This window comes from Solea senegalensis, linkage group LG11 (genome assembly GCF_019176455.1).
Source record: "Solea senegalensis isolate Sse05_10M linkage group LG11, IFAPA_SoseM_1, whole genome shotgun sequence".
NCBI classification, from domain to species: Eukaryota; Metazoa; Chordata; class Actinopteri; order Pleuronectiformes; family Soleidae; genus Solea; species Solea senegalensis.
This window is the reverse complement of record NC_058031.1, coordinates 7,198,309-7,224,375: the sequence shown is the minus strand read 5'-3', so window position 1 is coordinate 7,224,375 and position 26,067 is coordinate 7,198,309. Positions and strand designations below refer to the sequence as shown.

At 41.5% G+C, this 26,067-nt stretch overlaps 1 protein-coding gene across 3 annotated transcripts in view; it reads right to left on the bottom strand.

Moving 5' to 3' along the window:
* The window catches only part of scube3 (signal peptide, CUB domain, EGF-like 3), a 77,816-nt gene that overhangs the window by 30,186 nt on the left and 21,563 nt on the right, over positions 1-26,067 (bottom strand). For all 3 annotated transcript variants that reach the window (XM_044037301.1, XM_044037302.1, XM_044037303.1), the window contains exons 3-6: positions 23,868-23,993; positions 15,301-15,435; positions 2,210-2,356; positions 947-1,063 (exon numbers count right to left, since the gene is read on the bottom strand). In XM_044037301.1, coding sequence (XP_043893236.1) covers positions 947-1,063; positions 2,210-2,356; positions 15,301-15,435; positions 23,868-23,993 — 525 coding nt within the window. The remainder of the gene's footprint in view (positions 1-946; positions 1,064-2,209; positions 2,357-15,300; positions 15,436-23,867; positions 23,994-26,067) is intronic.

The window sequence follows — 26,067 nt, the reverse complement described above, 5'->3', positions numbered from 1 at the left end:
GCCTAGTGTGGGTACAGCAATAATGACATGTTGGCTGACCAGACCTTGACACAGCTCTGGCTCTCATCAGAGCTGTGGTAATAGAAACACTGAGCTTATCAGCCACGACCCAAATCAAACTCTCAAAGTTAACAGCCACTGAAACCGAGCGACCGCCTCACCAGACGCAACTCCTAATTCTGTAACTGCGTTTTTCTTCATGTCTTGCACAACTCGCTGAAGCTCACGTTACAATCCCAGCTCATTAACACCGTGAAGAACTTTGAATGGGTTTGTATAGTAAGCAGACGGCATGGTTAAATAGGCAGATACAATCAAGTCCTGTAATTCATCATGGCTAAACACTAGTTACTCACATGGTAACGGTGTTTTTTGCACCTGCAGGTCCCATCTGATGGAAAACTGCCCTTCAGAGCGGCTCAATGTGCCCGAGCAGCTGAATGATTTTTACTCAAGTCAACTGAGGCAAACGCAGATAAATGCCAGTGGAAGGTTAGGTCATGTGTGTGAGTTAATCCCTAATGTGAAGCAGTGGAGAAACGACCCAAGGGCTATTAGACAGTGTGTGTCTGACTGCATGGCTGAAGGAGAGAGGAAAAAGGAGAGCTGTTGCACAGTGTTTAGTGAGGAAGAGGAGAAAAGAAGAGACACCAAAACAGATGCAGAGATTCAGGTGTTACTGGAGCAGCAGCAGCAGCACAGTGGATGGTAGCCTTTTGTCCTTGTATGTCACAGATCGAGCGAAAAGGCTCAGGCATACAACTACTTAACAAGGCCTGTATTTCTATTTGAATTTTATCACCATAAACCTCATTTCAAATGTTAATTAAATTTGCTGTCGGAAATTGGATGCCTGAGCTAATCACTCATGGTTCTACATTTTCTCATTTAAAAAGCAGTTTCATTCCTTGCCCTTGGTAGTTGTATGGGGGGTGAGGTGACTCACCTACACAAGTCTTTCCATCGCTGTGGAGGACGAACTTCATGTGGCAAGAACACTTGGGGCCATGGTCTGTTTCCTCACAGATGTGCTGGCAACCTCCATTACCATAGTTACAGGTTACTATCAAAGGAAAAATTAAAAAAAACATTAAAAATCCAGACAGGGTAAGAATGTGTTGTAAGGTTTATTCAATGATGGGTGACAGGGAGGTTGGTGACAGAAATGAGAGGATATACAGATACAGGAAACAAATATTAAAACATACATTTTAAAGAGCCTCAAAAAGAGAACAATTTGAGAAACTGCTTAATATCATTGGCAATACACACTCAAAAACTGCTTAATATCTAGCAACCTCGAGATGCTGCGTATTTTGTAAAACTGGGCACATATTAATGGTAAAAATCTGTGTTTTTTCAAATGATCAAGAAGGGAAAATAATATTCATTGCCATGGCTTCAACAACACCAAATATTTTTCTCGTCTTGACTGAAGGCTTACTCTGGATTCACAGAGGATCTAAGAGGTCACAGTTTTTAAACTTTCCAACAACCGAGGAAGGGAATCTTAAGCAAGAGGCTGAACTTACTCACTCCCAGTAAGTTCCTCAGAAGAGTGCGATTTCTGGTCTAAGTTTCCGTGTTTCTTTACAAATCTTTTAAGTGCAAATACATTTATACGCTGGTGGGCGACGAGAGCATTAACCTTGGTTCTTTAAACACACCTGTGATGACAGAGTGAAAGAGAGCACAAGCAAGCGAAGCCGTCCACCGCCATCCTGTCTGCACCCTACCATCCCAGCGCCTTTTGCCCTTTTCCTGGGCTGTCACAGAAAACTATAGAATAACACTTCTGCAATCCTTATCCAAACACAGACAAATCCCCCATCAGCCCTGGCCCCAGCTCTGACAGGATGATCTCTGTTGCACAGCAACAGGAAGTGTGTGCTGTCCATCAGAGCAGTCCCCTTCGAGTAACCTCCACACTTGCCCTGGTTGTGTAAATGATCAGTTCTTATTTGATAAACATGTTTTTCCTTACAAGAACTGTTCAGAAGGTGAGTCACAGCGAATCGTAATGTAACGTAAATATCACTAAAACTACTTCAGATCTGTTGGAAGGCATTTGAGGAATGAGTGCAATTATCCAACATCAGCCGGTCTCAAACACCAATCACCTTTTCACCAGGAGCCTATAAATCCTCCTTACGTGTGTGTGTGTGTAAACATGTGTTTGTTTGCGTTGCACTGTGGTGAAACGACTTACATTTGCAGTCCTTCATGTTACGTGTGAGCTGGAACCCAGGTCGACATTCGCAGGAGATGCCACCCTTCTGCGTTTCCCTGCAGATGTGTGCACAGCCATGGTTCTTGTCCATACAGGTGGGTCCCTCCTTTGCGCCTTCTGGTTGCGCTGGAAAGGAAACAAAAGACACATGAGAAAGAGTTAAACTCTTAAGGTCTCATAAGTCAATTAATACTTGTTTTTCACCAAATGATCCTTATAGATGACAGACATAAAAAGATGAAACCCCCTTCAGGTACTAGTCAGTCGCAGGACCAAAAACATGAACAAACGTAAGAATAAAGTGATAAACCAGATAAAGGCCCTGCGATGGACTGGAGACCTGTCCAGGGTGTACCCCGCCTATGCTTCCCCGTGACCCTTATGTAGAAAAATGAATGAATGAATGAACCTGAAGAAGTGACGAGCAAAACATGTTGTTCACTTATGAATAAAACAAAGTAAAGCCATTTCAGTACATGTTTTATTGTGTTTATTGCCGGACTCTTTTTAGGTATTCCGTAGTGTAGGCAATGGTTGCCAATGCTGGAATAGCGACAATAGGGTCACTAAGTTGGTCGACTGAAAGGCTGAAGGAAAATGAGCATCTTCACCTTAGTTTAATTATTACATCAGAGTCTCAATCTGTAATTTCAGGTCTTCTCCTGTAGAAACTAATGTACATTTTGTACATTATGTTCTCATTTAGAGGAAAATGGACGATAAAATTTGGCTCATATGAGTGGACACCAGTGTGAATGACATTTGGTATCAGGTAGGTGATACAACATTAATTTATAGTCAAAACCGGAGTTGTTTTCGCTCCGATTTTTTAAAAACAGTGCCCTGAACAGACCCATAATTCTGGTCAAGAAAGTCTAGAAACAGAGCCAAGAAAATCCTTTCATTTGTCAATAAAACCAAAAAAACCCACTTTTTTAATGCAATTTCTTAAAATGAGAATGTTTTTAGTCAGTAAACGTTTAAATGAGATATCTTACATGATTATAAAAGATGTTCACATATGCCTGTCGGGCATGTCGACCCTCCACGGCCATAAATGCCTACATTGCTGGTGACATGACATGCCCTGTGCCCTATTACAAATATTCAAGCACTTGTTGGAACATGCTCACTTGTTTCAGGCTATAAAACGTAGGCCGTCTACAGAAAGGATAAAACTCCCAGCAGGAGTTGATCCAGTAGACCTGTAATTTTTAACTGAGGTAATCCCCCATTCAGAAAAGAAAACACTGGAAAAAAATCTTCCAGTAGAGACCGAGTTCAAAGGGGTATTGCGCCAAAATAAGTCATCAAGGTTGAAGCACTTAATTTTAGAGTGTGACTCTACAAACCGCAAATGAAGATGTTATCGGAAAAAAAGGGTATGTAATTATTTATCAAACATGGCACACAAATATGCATCGTTTCTGTGTGATTAAATGCTTGATGAAGAGGTAGAGCAGACTCCCAGCATGCAATGGACTTGGGACCTCGTGAAATGAATTACGACACAGTATTTCCTTTACTTTGCACTGTACTGTAATAAAACAGCTACCTTTAAGGAGAAACACTGATATTTAACTCATTTGTTATGAAACACTGCCACTGTTCAAGATGCAGTGACAAACCCCGGCACTCTGGCTCATTAAAAACTTAACAGATCATTTTCACTTCTCTTCTGATGGAAAGGGAGACAGTGTGAGAAAACATCTCCATTAATGTCTCATTAAATCTGCTCTCGCACTGAAGGGTGTTTGGAGGTCTAACGTTCTTAATTAGCAAACTTTTTTTTGTTTAAGCAAGTTTAAGCATTTGCATACACATGTGTAAATGTCAACACCTTAAAAAAGCTTAAATAACTATGTGCACTTTTACTCAAAGTCTACATGTCCTGAATTCCTTGTGGCACAATGTCACAATCTATAATAAATCTGATCTATATTATTTGCACAGTTTGTCATTTCTGCCTCTAAATCAACTGACTTAGCAAATTGAAAAGAATAGTTGTGATCGATTAGTGACAATAAAATGCAAAACAACAGAAAACACTACTAGTATAAACAAACATTTGTTGATGTTTCATAGGACATTTGCCCCAGAAGGAGTATGTGCTGTAGGAGAGTAGAGTGTGTGTATGCTGTACATGTTGTTGCCTGTTCTGGCGCTCATTATATTCAGTCAAAGTACTGCAAAGCCTCCATGGTGATTTTATAATAAAGACGGGAAAAGAGGATGACATCATAAATATTTAAATTACCTTATCTTATTATATTTTTGATATTTATCATTATTATTATTATTTTTATTATTATTATTATTATTATTGTTAATACAATAATATTTAAATTACCTTAAATATAAATAGGGATTTATATTATATTTATATGGATTTAGTGCTGGAAATGTTTGGCAAATGTAGGCACGCTACATAATATTAGTCTTGTCATTTTTAGGTCTTATATCTTATAACCACAGCCTCTTTTAATTATGGCCTTTGTTTTAAATGTATTTGCCGATACAAAAACCTATATTGTATTGCTGATGTCAAGAATTCATTCCTCATTCTGATTCAGATGACTTTATTGATCCCAAATGGGCACATCAGCCTCTGTAAACGCCCCACAAAAGTGTTAAAATGTTAAAAAAAATACATAAAAGAAGATTCCAAATGTTATACTATTCATATTGACCATCATTCAAAAGCAAGTACTGTGTGTGTTGAGAAGCCTGATTGCAGAATAAATAAATGACTTGGAAACAGGTAAGCTGCTCGAGTCACACACTGTGAAGTGCCCATTAAGACTCAGAATGTGTCCATCCTCCATCATTTTAAGTCCCAAGGTCATTGAATCCTCTCAGAGGTACCCTTGCCTGAGATCTTGTCATTCATGCAAACAGTGTGAGCCTTCAGACACTAACTGCAGCAGCAGCCTTCCCTGCTCCACAAACACTGGGCTTAGCACGTCGACTCTGAAGGAGGAAAAAGTAAAAAGCGCAATGCAACTCAGTGACGTGAACTGAAACGAGCATCAACAGAGCAGCGGCTTTAAAGTGCTGCAAAATTCACAGTGGGCCATGTGGATATTTAAGTAGGATGTGGAATTCAGTGGTCCCTTTTCTTGGCCTTGTGTCAATCTGAGGCCAGCACAAGAAACACACATCTGTAAACTTAACAGAGGATTGAATTTCCAACTATGTAACCCCAGAGGACTAAAGATTACTTGCTAAGGTTGTGTTACGTATCCCAAAACTCACTTCACTCCTCCTTCATTTTAATGCAGCCCCTCTACTCGAATGCTACAGACCCATCCATCAATAACATGTCGAGCTGGGGCCAGAACCTGGGCCTTCATCTCTCTGAGGACCAATAAAAGCCAAAGTGTTGACACAATGGCCCTTTTCTCAAGGCCAGGCACGGCTATCATCCACCGTGTACAGTTCCCTCCAACTGGCTGCCAAAGGCCTCCAGTTTTTATCATTACTAAATGATGGGAAGCAGAGGAAAAAAAATCATTCATTAGTAGGTGGAAACTACAGTACATGTGTATATATATATATATATATATATATATATATATATATATATATATATATATATATATATATATATATATATATATGTGTGTGTGTATGTGTGTGTGTGCCACATTCTCTTGACCCATAAAACATAACTCCTATGTAGAAACATAATAAAAACTATTACAGACCAGTTTATAGGCAGAGAACTGGACAGGAAATACAGTCCAAAGTCTTGGAATTCAGAGGTAGCTCTTTCAAATAGCTACAGAGAGAGAAACCAGAGAGAATATGGTTTTCACACAGCTCTACGTGGTCAGACGCATCAAAACTAAAACAGTGAAAAGGGGGGAACACTGCAATTAACCAAGAAAACAAGAGGGAGTGTACTTTAAGTGACGAGGCCACAACTTTATTCGACCAGGACAGGTCATGACCTCTGTGGCCACCAGTGCCAGAATCAATAAATCGCATGTACACCGCAGGACATGTGCATCTCCACACAAGATTTTCTTATTCTGGGAAAGACTTTGTTGCTAGGAGTGAGATGAGAATCTGTACACATAATATGAAGCCACTACAGGCAGCTGAGCTTGGAATGAAGTCTGGAAACAGAGGAAACGACCGACAGTGACTGAAAAAACAAGTGTTATCAACATTTTTAAATGAACCAAGCTCAAAAAATCAGCAAGGAAAATGAAAGGAAAATGTTTTTTATATATATATCTATATATCTATATATCTATATATATATCTCACATGAAAGAGAAAATTATGAGTTCATATTGGACCCTTCACTTACAACGTGAAGCTGGTGGAGAAAATAGGTTTTCAGGGACTTAAAAGTAAATTGTGACCTAATAAGAAAATCTTCATTGCTTTATTTTCCCATTCTTACTGAGAGAGGAAAACAAGCATCGTCCTCATATAATTAAGCAATGACTGCAAATATATTTATTCTTTAAATATTTTGAAGCACAATCACATCATCTGTCTGTGTGAGTGGATCAGCCTCATCATATGCAGGACATGGAGTTAAGAGAAAATCAAACCACACAGCTGCCTCTCTGAAAAGCAGCAGGTCAGAACACAACCTGATATAAAAATGATGCAACCAGAAATCTGCGCAGTGTAAGGTATGTAAGGGATTTACTAATGACAGTGAATCCTATGGGCAAGTTAGACTTAGTTGATAGATTCGGCACTTTAGAGAGTCTGACTGATTTGAGCTCAAATCACTCTCTCGGATAATAAATTAAAACTCCACCTTTCTTAGAAACGGACCAGTTTCACCACATTGCCAGTGCTTGAAGTGAAGCATCTATTGTTAAAAAAGAACAATATCTATCAGGCAGATGGTCCGCTGTGGCCACCCCTAAAAGGGAGAAGCTGAAAAAATGAGAACAATATCTATTAAATCTATTAAATATCTTGTTTAGTTATGTTCACTGACTTCTCGCCACATTTATGTTGTGGAGGAACAGCAGCATAATTACAGGACACCACATAAAAAGGACTGTGTGCTTGAAGTTTAAATCATTGTTAATATGAGTCGGCAAGATGTGTGAAATCCAGTTTTTACTCATTTTAACATAGACTGAATATTTAAATAAATAGATGTGGTGAACATTAGTAACATCTTATGGTATTTTTTATTCACTGAAGATTTTCACAATTGATTGTTCGGAAATACAGAGAGACAGGCATGCGTCACATGGATAAAGGAAGTGGCACTGGCCTTGCACTGCTCATTGCTAAAATCTGCTGAAAACTATTTTATACTCAAAATAATTTGGAAAGAAAGAATTCTGCTGATCTACATTCAAGCTCTGTAAGACTTCAGTCCAGGGAAAAGCCGGTCTACAAAATATACCAACAACCGTAAACGTTCAATAACGGGGTATAAGTTTTTACCTGACCTAAGGAACTGTGCAAAAGAAGAATAGTTTATATTGTTGCTCCGACTTAGACACCGACTCCTGTGATCCCATGACAAAAGGTCCAAGGAGGCCACAAGTTCTTTACCACAGTCCTTGCTAACTCTCTTAAACCCGAGAACCATGTAGTAGAGCGACTGAAACAATGGGGCTGAAGTAGTGAAAGGTATGCCAAGGGTTTATAGTCTGCTCTGAGAGCTTGGAGCAGTGAAAAGAGGGATCATGGTCCAGGCGGAGCTTCTGTCATACGTCTCTCTGGGGGAGACAGTTCCCTCTTTGCTTGACACTGGCTGGAGAACATTAAGCAACTAGTGTTGGTTAAAGAAGGAGCCTAAGCATGGAGCCACCACACTATTAAAGCAACATTCCTTCCTCTTAGATAATGGGCCCTTAAAAGTTTTAATGGGAGGATAAAAATGTCAGCGCATGGAAAGGAGATTGGGAAAGGAGCTGAACCGGATTGGGCTGAGCTGCAACACAGATGGTCAGACAGAGCAATGGGGCAGCCAACTGGTCAAGAAATTACTTCCTCCCAACCAACTCTGTTCATAGAGATCAGAGAGAATCCATCCAAGTGCTACTGTTTGGTCATGTTGTGGATTTTCCCCAGTATCAAAAGTTTCAAAGTTGAGGCCAGTTATTTTTCCTCCTGGAAACTGGAAAATGGAGTATGCCATATGTACAGTAATTGCGCTGCCAACAGTCCATTTTGTTGGTCTGCACCTTCACGTTCACATTCCCAAATGCCAAACTCAAACACACGATAAATTGTGTAAACGAAAGTAATGTGCACAGAAATAGCACTTGGTTATTCGTCAGACATGCAGGCTGGTAAAAAAGACAAATGCCTCGCAATTTTTCTTCATCACGGAGCATCGGAAGGTTAATGTTCATTCGCCCCACGGCTCTGGTGATGAGCGGCATTCACAAGGCCGGCAGGAGGGTGGTGGGTAGGTGTGATGGAGCAGCTACAGCCTCAGGTTTCATCCTAATCCCCCAGTGAGGAGCTGGAAGAATCGGGAGGAGAATCACTGATGGTTGGAACAGAGTCAGAGAACTTGGCATCCATCCTTCTTGTCTGGAGGTTCCAACTCTTTCTCCTCCACATATAAGATAATACCTTTGGCCCAGCTAGGATCATCACCCTGGTGTGCCGTGAAGACATTGGCTCACTGCTGTTTCTCAGCCTCGGACAGGAGGGTCTTGCTCTCAGCTTTTAAATCATGTGCCCTCCTCATGGCTGAGAAACGGTGCTCTGATGGGATGGTGCTAAATGTGTTACTTTACCCGCTTCCTCTTCTTAACGCATACTCTGGCTGGTTTGTCCATTTGGATAGCTATAGAAACATGGCAGTTTAGTTTGGCTTTTAATTGAATTCCTATTTATTTTCCACTTTATTTATATTTGAGCCTGTTTTAATCTTGGGTATTTTACATAATTTCATTGTATCTCTTTCATTCCCTGTTTCATTTACCTTTGTATTCATTTATTTAAAAATGTTTATATTGATTTATCTATTTAACTCTATCTTAACTCTTCATTTTTTTATGAAAATTAATTTTTTTTCTGTTTTTTCATAATTTGCAAACTGGTGAGATAGCATTCCCTCAATTACCTTTTTTTGCATATCATCATTCTGGCCTTAATGTCTTACTTGTATACACTAACATACATAATAATTATGTATGTTAGTGCACATTGTAGACACTGAGATGTGTGAATGTATGTGAAGGCATAATAACTGACCTTGTGTGTGTTTATTTGAGGCTTGTTTCAAAAACCAAACCAGATTTTATGTTAAAGCGTCAACAATGAACCTTCTTAAATGTTATAAAGTGGACCTTTTAAAGTATGTACTTCTTGTAAAAGAGACAAGTACAGTTGCTTATGAATGTAGGCATGTAACCATGCCTGCATTAATGTATGTATATGCATTTTCATGATTTTATTTGCATAATGTATGCCTGTTACACAGGCATTTGTGCGCCTCCGCCCATCTGTGTCACTGACAGTTGTGCAGCACCTGCTGGAGACACTGTCACTCTCCCCTTCCCTCGCTTTCTATCAAGGTCACCTCATTGTACAGTCCCAAAGGAGACGGGCATCCTCCCAGCAGAGCAGACAACACAGCAGTCAGGCCACTCGCTGTCTTTAATATAGAGATACAAAATATATGCTATTACAGAGTTCCAAAAATCAAACGGAGAGGCAACTGAAGGAGGAGTCTGTGTTTGCAGAGCTCAATCGAGCCCTCTGGTTAAAGCCATGACAGCCAAGTGTGAGTGGAAAAACCCCACTGGCACTCGGGCAGTCCACAGCAGCGTGCTGGGATGACCGTCTCAGACATGGCCTTCGAAAAACCCCATACGCAAAAGGGATGCCCATTTCAAATGAGGTAAGGAGCATTCAGTGGCAAAGCAGCCAACATTTGTTGAAGCCAAAGCCAAAGATGCATATTTGTACAATGATGGGGGCGGGAGGGTGAGGGGCAAAGGGCCTGTGAAAGTCTGGACAAAGAGGGAAGATGAGGAGTGATAATGTATGACAGAGACAAGGAGTGAAAGAAAGTGGACAGAGAGAGAGAGAGAGATGAAAGTGTCCTGTATGTCCACGTCCCTGCTGCTGCTGGACTTACGTGGAGAGAATTAATAGGTAGCAATGGAAGCAAGAGGTGTTCCTTTCGCTCCACTTCCCCAGAATAGGAAAAGAGCCTGGTTATACGGTTGGGCTGCAGAGCAATGGAGCAGCGGCTTGTGCACTTGTAAAAACAGTTTTGTGGCCAACGCACAGACAGACAGGCAGGCCTGCTGAGAACCACCAAGAGGAACACATAAGAAACCATGTCGGCTCCTGCACAGCGGAACAACCGCACAGCACAAGACAACACAACATCACATGAAAAACCATTAAATTATCTTTCACAAACACTAATACATATTTGTAGTATCAAACACAGCATCACTGTTATAGGTTATAAGTCAGTAGCTGCAATCTTTTTTTTAAGGCATAAAAAAGGGTTTAGTGACCTTGTGTCTGATTTTATACAGAAGGAATGTCATGGCTGCAGGGAAAAACTAACTAAAACATACTGTGGCGAATTTATTATGGATCTGATCACATTTATTGGAAAACTACTTGCACTGCTACAGTTCTGGCCGACATTCTGAAGTCGTCATGCTACGCTCTGCATCTAAATGTCATCAGAGAACGTGCCTGAATGTGCCTCCAGCAGGATTAAATTAAAAAAGAATTGTGGAGAGTGTGTTTGATATTATGTCCATCGTGTCTACTGTGTCCAGAAAGAGAGAGAGACAGAAGGGGGAGAGAGATTAGCTGCGCAAGGGGCAAGGGGAAACTAATGAAAGTTGTAAACACAGGAAGAGGTTTTCATTGACAGAGTAAACATTTCCTGGAAAGATAAAGTATACTGTACAGACTAGAGCTCCACTGATATCCCAGGAATAAGGATAATAATAAGGTTCCTACATGAGCACCTTGGTGTGTGTGTGCGCTCGCCATTCAGGCAGCGACGCAGATTCGTGCCTCAACAAGCACAATGGACAGTCACTAGCTTTGTCTCAATTCTTAGTCTGGATCCTCAGAAGTGTGAGGAGATCAGTCCTTCAAATGAATCCTCTGGAGGAAAGGGAAGTCAGACGCTGTGTGAAATGAGACGGTCTGGCCCTCACAACTCACAGTTACATCACCCATTCCCCTTCTTCCTCTCCTGAGGATATATCTATAAATAAATATAGCTAAAATATGAGGAGTTGGAGTTGTATAACTCTTTATTAGTTTTGACCATACAGTCAATACTATTTTTGTAATATCTGATGTAATACTGGAGGAAATGTCACTAACCTGAAATACTGTTTGCACAGATTTGTGATTATGAACAGCAGGTAGATCTGTACAAAAATAAATCACTATTTCCCCAACAATAACAACAACATCATATCATGCAAGTTAACGCTATAATTATTAATAATTCACAGGAGCTTGATTTCAACATGAAGTAATAAGACAAACACAGCGCTGACCAGGTAAAATAAAAGTAAAAGCTTCTTTTTTTTTTGCCAATTCTTATTCCAAAAATGTAGATTCTTCAGAAATAAACTCAGTGTAAATGATAGTAAGAAAGAGCTGAAATTATCTATTAAGTCCCTGTCAACATTAAATGATGAAAAGCTTCAAAATGATATATTTTAATAACATATTGTTATTGTTTTCCAAGCCTGTTGACATGTTGTTGTAATAAAGATTTTTATGGCAGTTGGCAAACCAGCTGAAAGGTGCATTACCGGCATCTTTATTTCTCTTCATTAGACACGCAAAGAATCTTGGGATACATCCTAACCCTGCCTTTGCGGGCAAACATTGGCTGCATTTGTCGACCGCATTCGATTGGAATAGCTCACGTTGCGGTGCTGTGATGCATTTTGACAACATCTTGGACAACGAATGGACACTCCTGAGGATCCAGACTAGGACTTGAGACTGCCCAGTGGCCAAATGCCCAGTGGCCAAATGTCAGGCCATGTGTCCTGGGCCTCAGAAAAGTCAAGACATCCTCTGCAAGGCAGACTTCCTCCCAGACTTGGCTTCACTGGTTTGTGCACGTAAGACTCGTGCCCATTAGAGGACCTTTGGCAGCAGTGAAGGGTGTAATTTCAAAGTTTTCCCCGCAAAGAGCTTCTGGCCAAAAGGCTCTGTGCTGACAGATGTGACTTTACTCGCAATACCAGTCACACTTGTGCCGTATTGATTGGCAGAGTGAAAGGCAGAGTGATGCTAACGCCTCTGCAGCTTGTCAGATCTATATGAATCACTTACTTGCCTCATCCTACATGTTCAACTGTGCTGCTACTGCTGCCTCACGACGAATGCTGCGGAGCATGATTTGACTTTCAGATCACCATCATATACTGTATGGCATTTTCTGTCGAAGACAAAATGACTGAATGCATGAGTTGCTCGACGTGACATAAATAACAATGCATCACTGGACACTTAAGGTAACTGCGCGACAGGATATTCAGAAATGCAGAGGACTCAAATTATGGACGTGTGGGTTGACTGTGCCAGGATTTCCTGAATTCCAATGCGCTGAAAACCCATCTCACACACACGTCCCTGTTATTCTCCTATAGAAAAGAGACAATAAATCAAACGCAAAGCAGTGGAACCTTTCTTGACCTAAATGGCATTCCTATGAACCACTAAGCACCTTGGCTGGCCTTTCAAAGGCTTTATTTCTCGACCGGAGGAAATGTTTGTGGAGAATAAATGAACTGTTGCATTCTGGCCAGTGAGACAATGGAGCCTTCATTTGGCCGGAGTTATTCCTGTTCATGGGGGCAGGGGCAGGTCTAATAAGAGACAGGCCAGCAGCAGACGTGTCATTAGCTGAGAGGCTGGCAGACCCCTGCTGCCTAATTGGCAGAGGCTCACCACTAACAAGGGCCTACCAGCAGGGGAAGCATACTGGCATCAGCAGGCACTGCAGTGACCAATGCTCCGTTATCATCGGAAAGACTCACAGAAATCACCCATGATACACCTGACCCATTAATAAAAGAAATGGAAAGCTGATGTATTTTTAATGAGGATAATAAAGCCTGTAAGCAAACAGCACCCCAGGCTTCACTCTTAAATAAGACACTACAATGAGGGATGCATTAAAAGTGACTTGGCTGTGCGATTAGATCAGTTTTCTATTCTTCCTTCTCTGAGCCCCCGTGCATAATTTTTTAGTCAGCAAACAGGGTGATATTTGCAACAGTTCTGCAGGCCAACTCTCCGATAACTCGGTCGGGCCATTTCCTAACCACTTCCATTTTTCTCCACACACACAATTTAAAACGAGCAGTAACAATAAACATATGAGTCGCTGTTGTGTCTGTTAGTCTTTTGAAAATAACGCAACAATGACAGGGCAGCTATCTGATGAGAAAAGGAAGTTTAGAGATTGATGGCAGCATTAATCTCCTGATCCAAATGGGTCTCATCTGGAAGCAATAAAGGCAAAATGAATATGATAATGGAAGATTAACAGGAACTGAAGGCATTTATCAAGAAGGAAAGAGACGAAATGAAGTGAACTAGGGACCTGCATGAGACTGGATCTCTGCACGCGGTCTTCCACCGACACCACTGATGTAGTGGTGGTGCTTTTAAACATATGATCCAGCTTTTCGCTCCGCTAAAACAACGCAGCATTTATGAAATGTAAACACCGACGGTTCACTAGGCCAGACTGATCTCATAAACCAGACTTCCAAGATCGTCGGCTCACCATCCAGGGGAATCAGCGACATCATAGCCTAATGACTTCCAGCGCGAGCAGCTATCGCACAAAAAGACAGCAAGACGAGGAGGGCAGAGATGAGGAGACGCTTGGGTCCTGCTGAACATGCTGTCAGAGCTCCACTGCAAAGCCAAGCAACCACAACAAGAGCCCCAAACCCAACTGTCAGGGCTGAGGAATCTGAGGACGGCTGGATAATTACATCAGGAATAAATGTGCTTTGTGATGGTGGTGGCAGCTTTTCATTTTCTCTGGTGTAACTTTTCAGAGCAATGAAGAAATTTACTTAACAAAGTACAATGGGCAGAGTACAATGTGAAACCACAAGCAGAAAAGCATGCTTTGTAGCTCCTTTCATTTTAGAATACATGGAGCTGCTCTGGAAATACAGAGAAACAGACATAAATTAGGGCTCGGAAACACGGCCAAAAATGTTACCACAATAAAACATTTTCAAATCAGCCGATATTCATAATTATCGTGATAAAAAGTCCGACATTTAAATATAGAGTTGATTTAGTGGAGTTAATTATGATTTTAAACGTTTTCATGGAGAAAAAAAAAATGAAAAATGAGGTTTGATTCTGAAGAAAATCATATTATATTATTATAGTGTCATATATTGTTACTGAATTACTGCACAGTCCTGATATATCATTTGGTGCTATTTTAACAAACTAAGCTGAATCTCCAACAAAGTTCAACCTTATTCAGCCATCTGAGAAAACTGCTGCAGGACAACACACAGAAATCAGGTCATTTTCCCCAACATCTTACTTAACTTGAGTTAAAGCTATGTATGTCCGCAGTGCACCGGTATCTGATGAGTAAGCCTAAGAGCAGGTTGGCTCCGTACTTGCTGCTGTCACGTCTCTGTCCCACAGGAATGCTATAAAACAAGAGGTGTGTCTGCCCGAGGCTACTCCTCTAATTGTTTTCTCTGCTCTCAGCACCCTGTGGGCCACTCTCTTACCACGATACCTTAAAATGCTGCCAAGCTCTAGATTGGTTCAATTTGAAAAGGTGGGTGGAAAACAAAAACAGATTTATCCCCGTTCTTTTTTATTCCCTTCAGTCTGGAGACATTTACTTTTACTCACCTTTCCTTTGAGCCTATTAGTGCCGATGCTATTCTGAATTTAAATGTGAACACAACGTGAGCAGTTAAAAAGTGCCTTGAGCTGATGATCCAAATGTTATTTAAAATAATGAGCTTCTGCCACTGACATTAATATCCAACTAAAAGTCAAATTCACCACCTCTGAACAAAATGCATGTGTGTGTGTGTGTGTGTGTGTGTGAGACTAACCTTTAGGTCTTTGGATGCAGGTATGCTGGTTGTCACTCAGGAGGAATCCTTCTCTGCAGCGGCATTCGTAGCTGCCCATCATGTTGACACAGATCTGTTGGCATCCGCCGTTGCCCTCCGAGCACTCGTCCACATCTGCCACAGGATACAGACAAATACATCCAAAATTAATAAGATTACTTCATACGACACAGAATAATGTTTGTCTGAAGACAGACTGTGATCAAATCAAGACCCAATGGATGAATAAGTAGCAGTGAATCAGAAGCAGATGTCCTTTGTGGAAATGCAAAGTATTTTACCCATTTACATGGCATATACTGTAGAAATAGTGTATAAAAAAAGGTTTCAATATATATTGAAAGAATGTTTGTGCAGCTGTGAAAACTCACCCAATTGCTATCAAATTCTTCACCTTAAGGTTTTTTTAAAATGTTTTTCTTTGTGTTTGTTGTCTTCTGTCAGTGAAAAAAGTTGAAAACCACATTTAACTTGTTTCTTCATCTTTCACTCAGAAGCAAAACTTCATCTTTCAAGATCTGTACTTGCAGTAATCTTGGTTAATTCTTAACCAACACATCTTAAATATTAACTATTTAGTAGATAAAACAACTACACGTGGAGGTTTCCATAGAAACAGAAAATCCCAAAACGTCTCTGGATGGTTTAAAAAAGCTGGAGGAGGTTGTCTGCGAAGGCTGTGTCTGTCGTAATAGTGATCAGACATGGCAGCACACCAGAGGTGCACTAAAACCCTCCAACTGTGTGGCACTAAGCCATAAAAATGCACAGGCTGCACAATCCCCATGGCAAATGGGAAACTTGATACACCTGGGTCAGAGTACCTGCTCATGAAGAGTGTCGGTCAGCCTCATGATGAGAGGAATGCAGGGAGAGGAAGGAGAATGAGACAGGGGGGGGTGTAGATGGGAAAAGGAGGGGAGACTATTAGGGGTGCAAGGTGACAAGCAATTGTATGAATCCACAAGCATTTATAAAAACATTTTGCCTGTGGCCTCATTCTACCACAGACCTAAAAACTGACCACATACGACAGTTGCTGGTTCTATTTCCAGTGATAATTAATTGGGTATTTCCAAGTGTTCTGTCCTCACAGCACAAAACCTTTTCCAAGTCATTGTGTGACTTGACAAGAAGCAAATGAACAGCATTAGCAGAACAACTGCTCATCTTTTGGTAAACGTGTTTATTTTCAGAATGAAAGAACTTGCACAACGTCTCGCATATATGTCTATGTCTTGCTGTAGCACATAGCTGCCCCCTGCTTCCCCCCCAGAGACCGAGACTGACCACAATGGAACCTTATCCATCCCTCAGCTCGATGCATCAATAATCTGCTGTATACACAAGCATTTTTTTTTAATAAACCATCATGTGAGACTAATTTACTGTCTATTTGTCCAGTCTGAGAAGGCCTGCAGATTAAGTTTCCTTTCTGGGGAATTCTCAGCCAAGCAAAGTTAAACTTCACTCTGTCCTTTCTACTTTTTTCCACACTGAAATTCAGACAGACACCAAATCTCTCCAAACACTGTGCTTGCAAAGTGGCACATGCCATGATTAGGCAGCACGTCAGGTCATGTCAGGTGAGGTCGACGGCGGGTGAAGCATCAATCTGCAGCCAGGTGAACGAGGGCGCAGAAATAAAAACTCTGTGCAGCAAAGTTGAGATTCAGACTACAAGTCAGATCAAAGGGAGGACAATTTAGAAAAAGAAAGTGCTGACCAGGTTTATATTCAACTCTGTGGCTGCTTTGGTGTTGACCCCATGGTTTCATCTCTCTATCATGAAAGTGGCAGCAACAGAGAGGAGACCTGTGAGCTGATGAAAGTTGCCAGCAACCTACAGCTGCACCTTTGCAGATAAACTGTTTACTGAGGCCAAAAAAAAACAAACTCCACTTGCATCTACCTCTCACACACATAAATGTCAAAAATGTAAACATGTAAAGGCTAGGCAAATAAAAAAAAAGTCCTCAACACATGCACAACATGCCCATGAGATATGCAACCACCTCCAGGAGGCCTGTGGGAATTTTCTCTTTCATACCGTCAGCGCATCAATGAAGGTTTCATTTCCTGATTCCTTTATCCCTTCAAATGAGGCGTCGCCTGTCAGTAGATTTCTGCTGTTTAAATAGCTCCTATAATTGCCCTGTGTTGTGTGCTGGGCAAGGCTGGTGTCCAAAGCAAATATTTCCTAGCGGAAAGGGGTTCTGGCATGGCCAGAAGAAGTGCTCATGTTATTTGGACATTTCTTAAAAATTCTCTTGAGAGGTCGGAAAAAAAAAAGGGTCTTAATCAAGTTAAAAGGGCTGCCTCACGTCTGAAAAATGAGACGTGTCTTTGCTCTATCCTTGCTTTACTTGAGGAGAGGAAGGGGGGAAAAAAATGAAAGGTTGAAACGGAGAGAGATTAAGAGAGATTGGCTATGTTTGCAGAGGCCATGTCGGCTGGTTTCTCAGATAGCCTTGACTGTATATGTAACATTTGGTCTTTTGCAGAGCTTTAGAGCCATGTAAACACCGTGGTTGCTTTACAGAAACTCCTGAACATATTTAGGAGAAAAGCTAAACGGCTCTAACTTTATTAAAAATGTCTTTTCAGTGAGGAGTGAAAAACTGCCGTCTGTCATCAACCAACCAACCAACCATGCATCCACTCCACTGCTGGGCTTCTGTCTGAATCTGACAGAACTGTCTCTGTCATCGAGACAGACCAGAGACAATCAAGTGAGTGGACAGACTCCAGCCGCCTCCTCAGGCATTTCATTTACAGGACTTAAGGAGGCATGCTCGCTTTAATAAGGCAGCAAATCGGATCCATGTGAAGTGACAGGGAGCAGAATCTGCGGAGGGGGCTGCAGCGACCGAGCACGCGACTCTGGTAAATGAACATGCACCGGCTTGGCTTCGCTGAGCATCAGTGACTAACACGTGGCACATTACACGGCCAGCTTCAATTAAAATAAGATCCTCTCTCATTTTAAACTGGATTACACAGTTTCCTTTTTCTCTGTGTATTTAATCGGCCACTCACAGGCGAAGGCACCAGGTCTGAACCCAGGCTGCAGGAGTCTGCAAAGGGAATGTGGCCTACAGATGCTGTTTCTATAAATGAAGCATGTTGCAAAATGCTAAAAAAATAAATAAAAATGTTCACCTGCAGAACAACAACATGCTGAAATTAAGACACACTCACAGTATTAATTAGCTGCATTATTAACTGTTTGACCCACTGCATCGAATACAGCTGATTCACATCTGCTAAGCAAACACGAATAAAATCTCTGTTTATGGTAACATTTGATTCTTGAGTCAGCAGCTACATGTGATTTTCATGCGCTTACATAAATACAACTTGAGCAGCTTCGATGGAAATAATACTCTTCTGACTTTAGGCCCATCTCCCAGGTAACCACTTATATAAGCACAGAATTAGACTCCAGGTCCAATCTCTCGCTAAATTCTTTCCTTAATAAAAAAACAACAACTATAAGTTTACATCATGCTCATCATGCCCTTTCTCGGTTCAGTCTGGAAGTATTTTAAAAACAAAACCAGAGAATAAGTGTTTGGTGAGACAGCCTTATGCCAAGGAGACGAGAGGCTGTGTGCTGACGTCTGATGGCTCCCCGTCTACTGCATGCTTGCATCCCTAAACCCAATGTCAGTGTTGAGTTTCCCTCAAAAACCCTGGGTGCAGCTGGAATTGTTCAGTTCATGGTGCATGAGAAGGAACAATCCAGTGAGAAGAGATTGAGATGGTGTTGATGTAGGCTAATGCGCCTATCCCAAATCCATCCTTAAACTCATCACTCCAGCTCCTCTCCTCTGAACTATAGAGACTCTGGTGTCCAAACCCAATCCGTGCATGTCAAAACAATAACATGACTGCTCACTGGGGACAGTGCAGAGTGTTCTGTGCCTGCATCATTGAAGTGGGAAGGCTTAGTGTTCAGCCCCCGGCTGAGCGATCTGTACGATCCTGAAACCCTCTGGCTATAACAGAAGATGAGCTAACCAGACCATCTTTACATGGACTAAACCTACATGTCCAGGAGTCAAAGTTGGAAGTTAAAGGCATCTCCCCATCCAGGCAAGGATGAGACATTTTCTGCTGGAGTGAGGGGTGCGGAGGTTATCATCGCTGCCATGGAAGAGTGGCCAATGCATTTAAAAGGAATGCTTTTAAAAGGCTGCAGAGCAAATCAGCGTGACACTCTTTGATGACTACTTTTCCCCCCTCATCTGAACCAGGTCAATAATACATCAGCCTGAAACCTCCTGTTTGATTGGTCAACCTTGCAACAAAACCCCAAAGGACTACAGACACGGGGACACAGGCTCAGAGGGCGACCACTCAGAGACGACACGTTTGATGATACATCAAGATTTTCCCATTCTCAATGTGATTGGCAAAAAAACAACAATTCTATAAAATGAACTAAAAACTATTATCTAGTGCTGACTGACTAACTTTTAATAGTTTCTACACCAAGGCTGTTCTTGAAAAGTGGATTTGATGCAAAGCAATGATGGTGTGTTCGTGTTATAGATCATGTTCTGTCTTTGGGGAAGGTGAAAGTAAAAGGGCATTCATTTCCCTATAAATTGCATGGGGAATTGAGCTCTGCTGAATCAATACAAACCAAATCAGTGCTGGTCAATAAAAATCAAAGGAACACGGTGTGTTAAGCCATAAGTGTGTGTCTGCATGTGTGCGATGTATGTGCAGTCCCCAAATCAGCTCTCAAGCTAAATGAGCAACATGTGATGAATTAATAATATAAAGCAAAGTAAACAAAGCAATGACAAAAAACTTTCAACAGCTTCTCCGTGGAACATCTCGTCTGCTTCAAGCCCGTCAGTCTCAGAATCACGTTAACGCTGCTGTTATTGTGGCCTTTCCACTTTATGGGAGCATAAGAAAATAACTGTCTCTACAGCTCCAGATAGAAGTGAAATGTTGTGATTTGTGGTTATGAGGACAGGGAGTATTTGTGCAGATGCTTATGATATTAAGCTACTTGAGTGTTTAATGCACTTGCAATGATAAGAGGGTATTTGGGTTTCTGTCGGACCTCAACCAAAACACGTAGGTCATAAATGTGGGGACGGTGGTGCTACAGCGGGGGAACTAACAGTTTTCCTGCATCTGGTTTTCATTGTAAAAAGGATGTGTGTTTTGGATTATACTGACATTGATTCCTCTGTTTTTCCTAAGACTCGAAAAATCCTTTACAGCCTCGCCACGAAAGAGAAAGAATGAGGTGATTAAATACCATCCCACCCTCATGATAATAGTAATGACAGTTCTAAAAGATGTAATCAAGTTCTTATATGCTTCACCTCCTCGTGTGAGTTTTGAGACGGTACAAAAGCTCTCTGTGCGGTAAATTATACAGTGAAGCGACGTCTCACTCTGCACAGACAGAGCAGTGTGCTGTGATATTGCATTGCTTCCACCTTGCCGACTTCCTGACAGTGTTGTGGGGTTTAAGGCAGACAGGGGAGGCTTCAGAAACCAGAGCATTCCCCGTGCGACGCACAAGCGAGCATTCTGCTTCATGCTCCGCCGCCTTCTGCCACCGCCCCGTGTCATTATGCTGCCAAAACGTCCAATTACAAGGAGCGGTGCAGCACGTGCGACAGGGAGCAAACAAAGACGACATCGGCAGGGATGCGTGTGCACCGACCTAACTCATGTCCCTGAGCTGACAGTCACTCAACAAAGATGCCAACTGGCTAAAGAAAAGCCTTGGAGGGCTGAGAGCAGCAAGTAATGTTGTGCCACAAAGAATTTATACTGCAATGCTGCCATGAAAAACTGAGGAAATAAAATAAAATAATTGGAGCTTGGTGGAAAAACAACAAGGGGTAAATATATCAAAGATCACAGACTCGAAACTGGAAGTGAACTTTTTGAGGATCAGGTGAATGGCTCCTCCTGTGCAGCCTCGGGCACATCTGGTTTTTAAGGGCTCTTAGGGTTTGACCTTGTCTGGGAACCAGCCGTTTAGGCTCTGCACCCCAGGACCAAAGAGAATAATCTTTTCTCAGGGGCCAAAAAAGGAGCTTAAAACTGGAAGAGGAAGCTGGGGCCTTAGAATTAAACCCCAGCTCTACCTCTTTCTCTCCTCCCTTGTGTTTGTGCTGGGGATTATTCCCTTAGCTCATCAGAGAAGGGGCATTAGAATAAGATTGTTTTTAAAGAAAATTAAGTCTTTCGAGTCCTTTCAGGGCTCAAGGCAATACCTGAATGTGTACTTGACAGCTGCAGCTATTGTATAACAACTGGAGAGACATTATGCCCCATTTGTTGCGCTAGATGCACAAAAGAATTACTGGTTTAATACACAATAAGGTGCTTATCTTCAGAAACACAAAATATATTCAAAGACACACTTCTGTCCTTTACGAGAAGTCAGAGGGAAAAAAAAAACCTGTCTGTGTTTGATCGTGTGTGTGTGTTTCACAGTGACAAATGATATGAAAAGGATCAATGGATGCAACTCTTTGATGCAACAGCAGCAGCCACATATTGCGACGACACACCTGCACGCAAGGCAGGAGCTGATCCAGGGTAAAGCAAATGGTCCACGCACAACTGAACGCCGTTGCTAAATGGATTGGAAAATAGCACCGCTTTACAAGGATAAGTAATAGAGAGTGAGGGAGCGAGACAAGAGACAAGGAGACTGAAATGTCATAAGAAAACATGTGACATTGTCAAGTCAGTGCAGGTTTATTATTGATCTAAAGATGCCCGATTTCTCCATTCTTGTGTATTTTAATCCCAGCATTAAATTGAGTTCATCAAGCAACTGAGGGTCTGATATGAGTCGTGTTGCCTTGTGTGCCGGCATGTAAAGGCCCTTTCACGGTGAATGATTAAGTGCTGATAGATTTTTCTATCATCACCTCTCCTGCTGCAGAAAGCCGTCCGTTACTCTACAACCAATTCCCAGCAGCTACAAGGGTTTGCTGTGATTTGCAGTATCAAGTGAAACGTGTGATGCTGAGGTTGTAACCAAGACGGAGACGATGTCTGAGGAGCAGCACCATGCGACTTTGGAGTTTCATTATAAAAAACTAAGTGAGTAAAAGCTGCTTCGATGGGGGAACAAACATTAAGACAGAGAGAATGGTATGGAGAGGGATTGATGATTTCTATGATTAGCAGCGTCCGACTGCAGGAAGAGCAATGTTTTTTTTTCTCCCTTCATTTCATAACATTTTAGGTGTAATTCACTCTCTGTCAAGTTATATGAATGGCACACTGGTGAAATATTAAACCATGGGAAAGTACGGTCGGCTGATAGCTTACGCAGAGCTCCCAGCTCAGGGTCAAGCTCTTCATAAATTCAGCTTTTTTTTGTGTGTAGTGACAAAAAGGTCTTTTTTTTTCTCACTTTTACAAAAACACATCCAGGGACTACCTGCTATGTGACACAAGGAAGTAGCTAATATCAGAAGCAGGGGCCTAATAAGAGCTCAATTCAGCCCTGAAACATATATTACCATACATGATGTGTTATTATACACGTGAGGAGGAGAATTAATGCAGCCACATGGGTGATGTCAGTTTGAATTTTGGCACCTGCAGTTAAATGTACACGCTCTCTTGACAAAATCCATTTACATTACATTTCCCTTTATAATTAACCCAGCTGCAGAAAATGACAACGTCTATCACACAACGTTTTGTGTGATAGTTTTATTCTTTTAAGGACGCTGCATTGATTTCCATTCATTTGAACACCTTAACCAAAACATTATTCCTAACCATAACATAGCCAGTTAACGCCTAACCCTTAACCTTAAACTAACCACAATTCAAATTTTACAACTTAACTTACGCAGTTCCTCAGAAATGAGATTCTGCATCATTAGGAGGAGGTTGTGTCTGGTCCTGACAAGGTCAGTTTATGATATAAAATGTCTAGAAGAGGCAACAAACACAAGTACACACACACACACACACACACACAGGGATGGGAATCTGTATCGGTCAGTATCGTACAGGTAAAAAAAGCACTTTAGCTGAGTCATGTTTGGGCTGTTTATTTGCATTCCCTAGCCCCTTACCTTAACCTTAACCGTCACAACAAAATCCCCTTACCTTAACTATAACCTAAACCCAATTCAAACCCTAAAACCAGGTCTTAACCCTCAAAAAGCTCTTTTAGGGAGTGATAGAATGTCTGGACCAGCCCAAAATCCTCACTTCCCAAAATGTCCTTACTCCCTAGGGTTTATAAGTTTTTTGGTCCTCTCGAGGATAGCCATACAAGAACACACACACAAAACAATGCAATTTTTACAACTGTAAAATGTATTATGTGTTCCTCGGTCTCTAATTATAAGGGTGAGTCTCCCACGTTAATGTTAAATGCCTACACATGATTGTTTACAGGAGAATGTGTCATTTTTGTTCAGCTACTGTCACACATACAAAGACTGTCTTTAAAGTTGCTTATGGTCTCGTCCCTTTCTCCAGACTGAACACCATCATTAGACACCACCACTTAAACACATACTCACCAAGACAGTTGTGCCCATCATGTGCCAAGCGGAAGCCGTCGTAACACGTGCACCTGTAATTTCCCGGGATGTTGATGCACTCGTGCACACAGCCGCCGTTGTATTCGGTTGCACACTCGTCGACATCTGCAGAGAAAGGAAAGACAAGGATGTGAGCGGAGACCTCAAATGTGAAATAATCAAGAGGCAGGTTTAAGACTGTGGGTGGAAGAGCAGTCCGACCTCAGCATTACAGTAGGTGAATATTTGTTAGTAATATCTGTCCAGGGTGTACCCCGCCTTTTGCCCTATGTCAGCTGAGATGTGGAGGACAGAGCAGCATTATTTTTATTTTGTGCAGTCTCTAAGAGCACTTGGAGTAAACAGGCATGGGACCACAGCTGTGGTTATAGGTTCATATGTTACTGTTACCTGTTAGTAGCTTCTCTATTGTTTTCCTTTTAATACTCAGGTTTTATGCCATACTGGATGGTCTTAAATTAGTTTCATGCGAGGACGTTGCAGATTTCCATGTGGAACTTTAATGTTAGCAGGATATTGAATCATCTGTGTCCAATAAAATATAAAAAAAAACACACATTCCTGGACACTTAAAAAATAAATTGGAAATAAATTTGGCAGGAAAAATGAGCCCTAAACTTCACGAGTCGTCGTCGCTACAACTGGAAAACAAAATGCACTCAAACAAGCCGAGGCTGACAGATAAAGATAGAGTGCTGATTGGTATGACAGCCTGAGAGGAGTTGTCTGTTATGGTTACGATGATGGTTGAGGGGCCCATATACTGAGGAGACCCAGACCAGGTGAACTGAGAACACAGCACACTTTCCACTCAGCACATACTGTCCCATTTAGGGCAGAGGATCCCAGTTGTTCAGCTCCCTTTTGAGGCCATCTCACACAGAGCGTAATTGGACACGACAGCAGAAGGATGAGAGTGCAACAAACACTTTGCTGCTCTCCGCCTCTTAACTTCCCACACATCTTTGTGATCACAGCACACAATTGCCAATCACTTTCCGACTAAACCTGAAACACCCACCAGGTTGATGATGCTACAATAGCTTTGACTGTGGTTTTTATTCAATCTTCCGCTGTGTCACATCCGTCTTGCTTGGGTTTATTCAAACATTCATACATCGATCAATACGCCAGTTTTTTTTTTGTTTTGTGTGAAACAGCCAGCGAGAGTGAACAAACCAAAAATAATAATGGCCAGTATGAAAAACGATCGGAATGAGAGAGTCAATATAGTTGATAATAAAAAAAAACCATTTAAAATGAAATAAAAATTACCATAATAAATCCAGTAAATGATCATTTACTGCTATATTTGTTCAGATGAAGCACGTAAGAAAAAAAAAAAAGGTTCTTCACAAATCATAACGACTTGAAAAGGAGACCCGAAAATCACAGAAAAAAAAAAGGAGACCACCAAGCCTCAACTCATTCAGACAGATGCTGGCAACAGCTACAGTTTACACAGAACAACGCTCTTAGATCAATCAAACTCTCATCTAAATCATCCACTTCACAGACATGAAGGTTGGAGAGGCACGAGAAAATGAGAGAAATGTTTAATTTCAACAGGCACATCTGAAAGCTGGACTCCTAAAATCTTATAACCACTCACTTAAAAACGTTTGTGTTTCTTTATGCTTTATCAATGTTGTTTTTTGAATTATCATTTTTTTCTTAAACAAGCCTATAACAGCCTTGCCGATCCATCAGCCAAACTTCAGTTCAGTGGAAACCCAACCTTGCATATATTTTACAATAGAGTCAGTAAAGCAAACTTTTATAACCCACAGGCAGGAGGCCATGAAAAACACGCAGTCAAGTAAATGAAAGAATAATAATAGTGAGGGGGGGAAAAATGGCACAGAGAAATATGGTTTTGTAATAATACTAATAAAAATTGCGGGATATAATGATCCGGAGGCTTTGGGCACAGTGAAAGAGGCAAGAATAACAGACTTGTGTCTACGAGGCCTGCCTCTGGCTGTGGAAATATCCTCGGCTGCTTGGCAGAGCCTCTGACTGCCACTTCAGCCACTATCTTAATTCTCTCCTCTAACATGTGCAGGAAATTTACTGCTTCATTTCATCTTGTCACAAAGGAGCACTCCGCACCTGGCTTTCCCCCTTTCTCCGTCCACCACTCCGCTCCCTCATCCCTCCTCCCTCTTTAAAAGAGTCT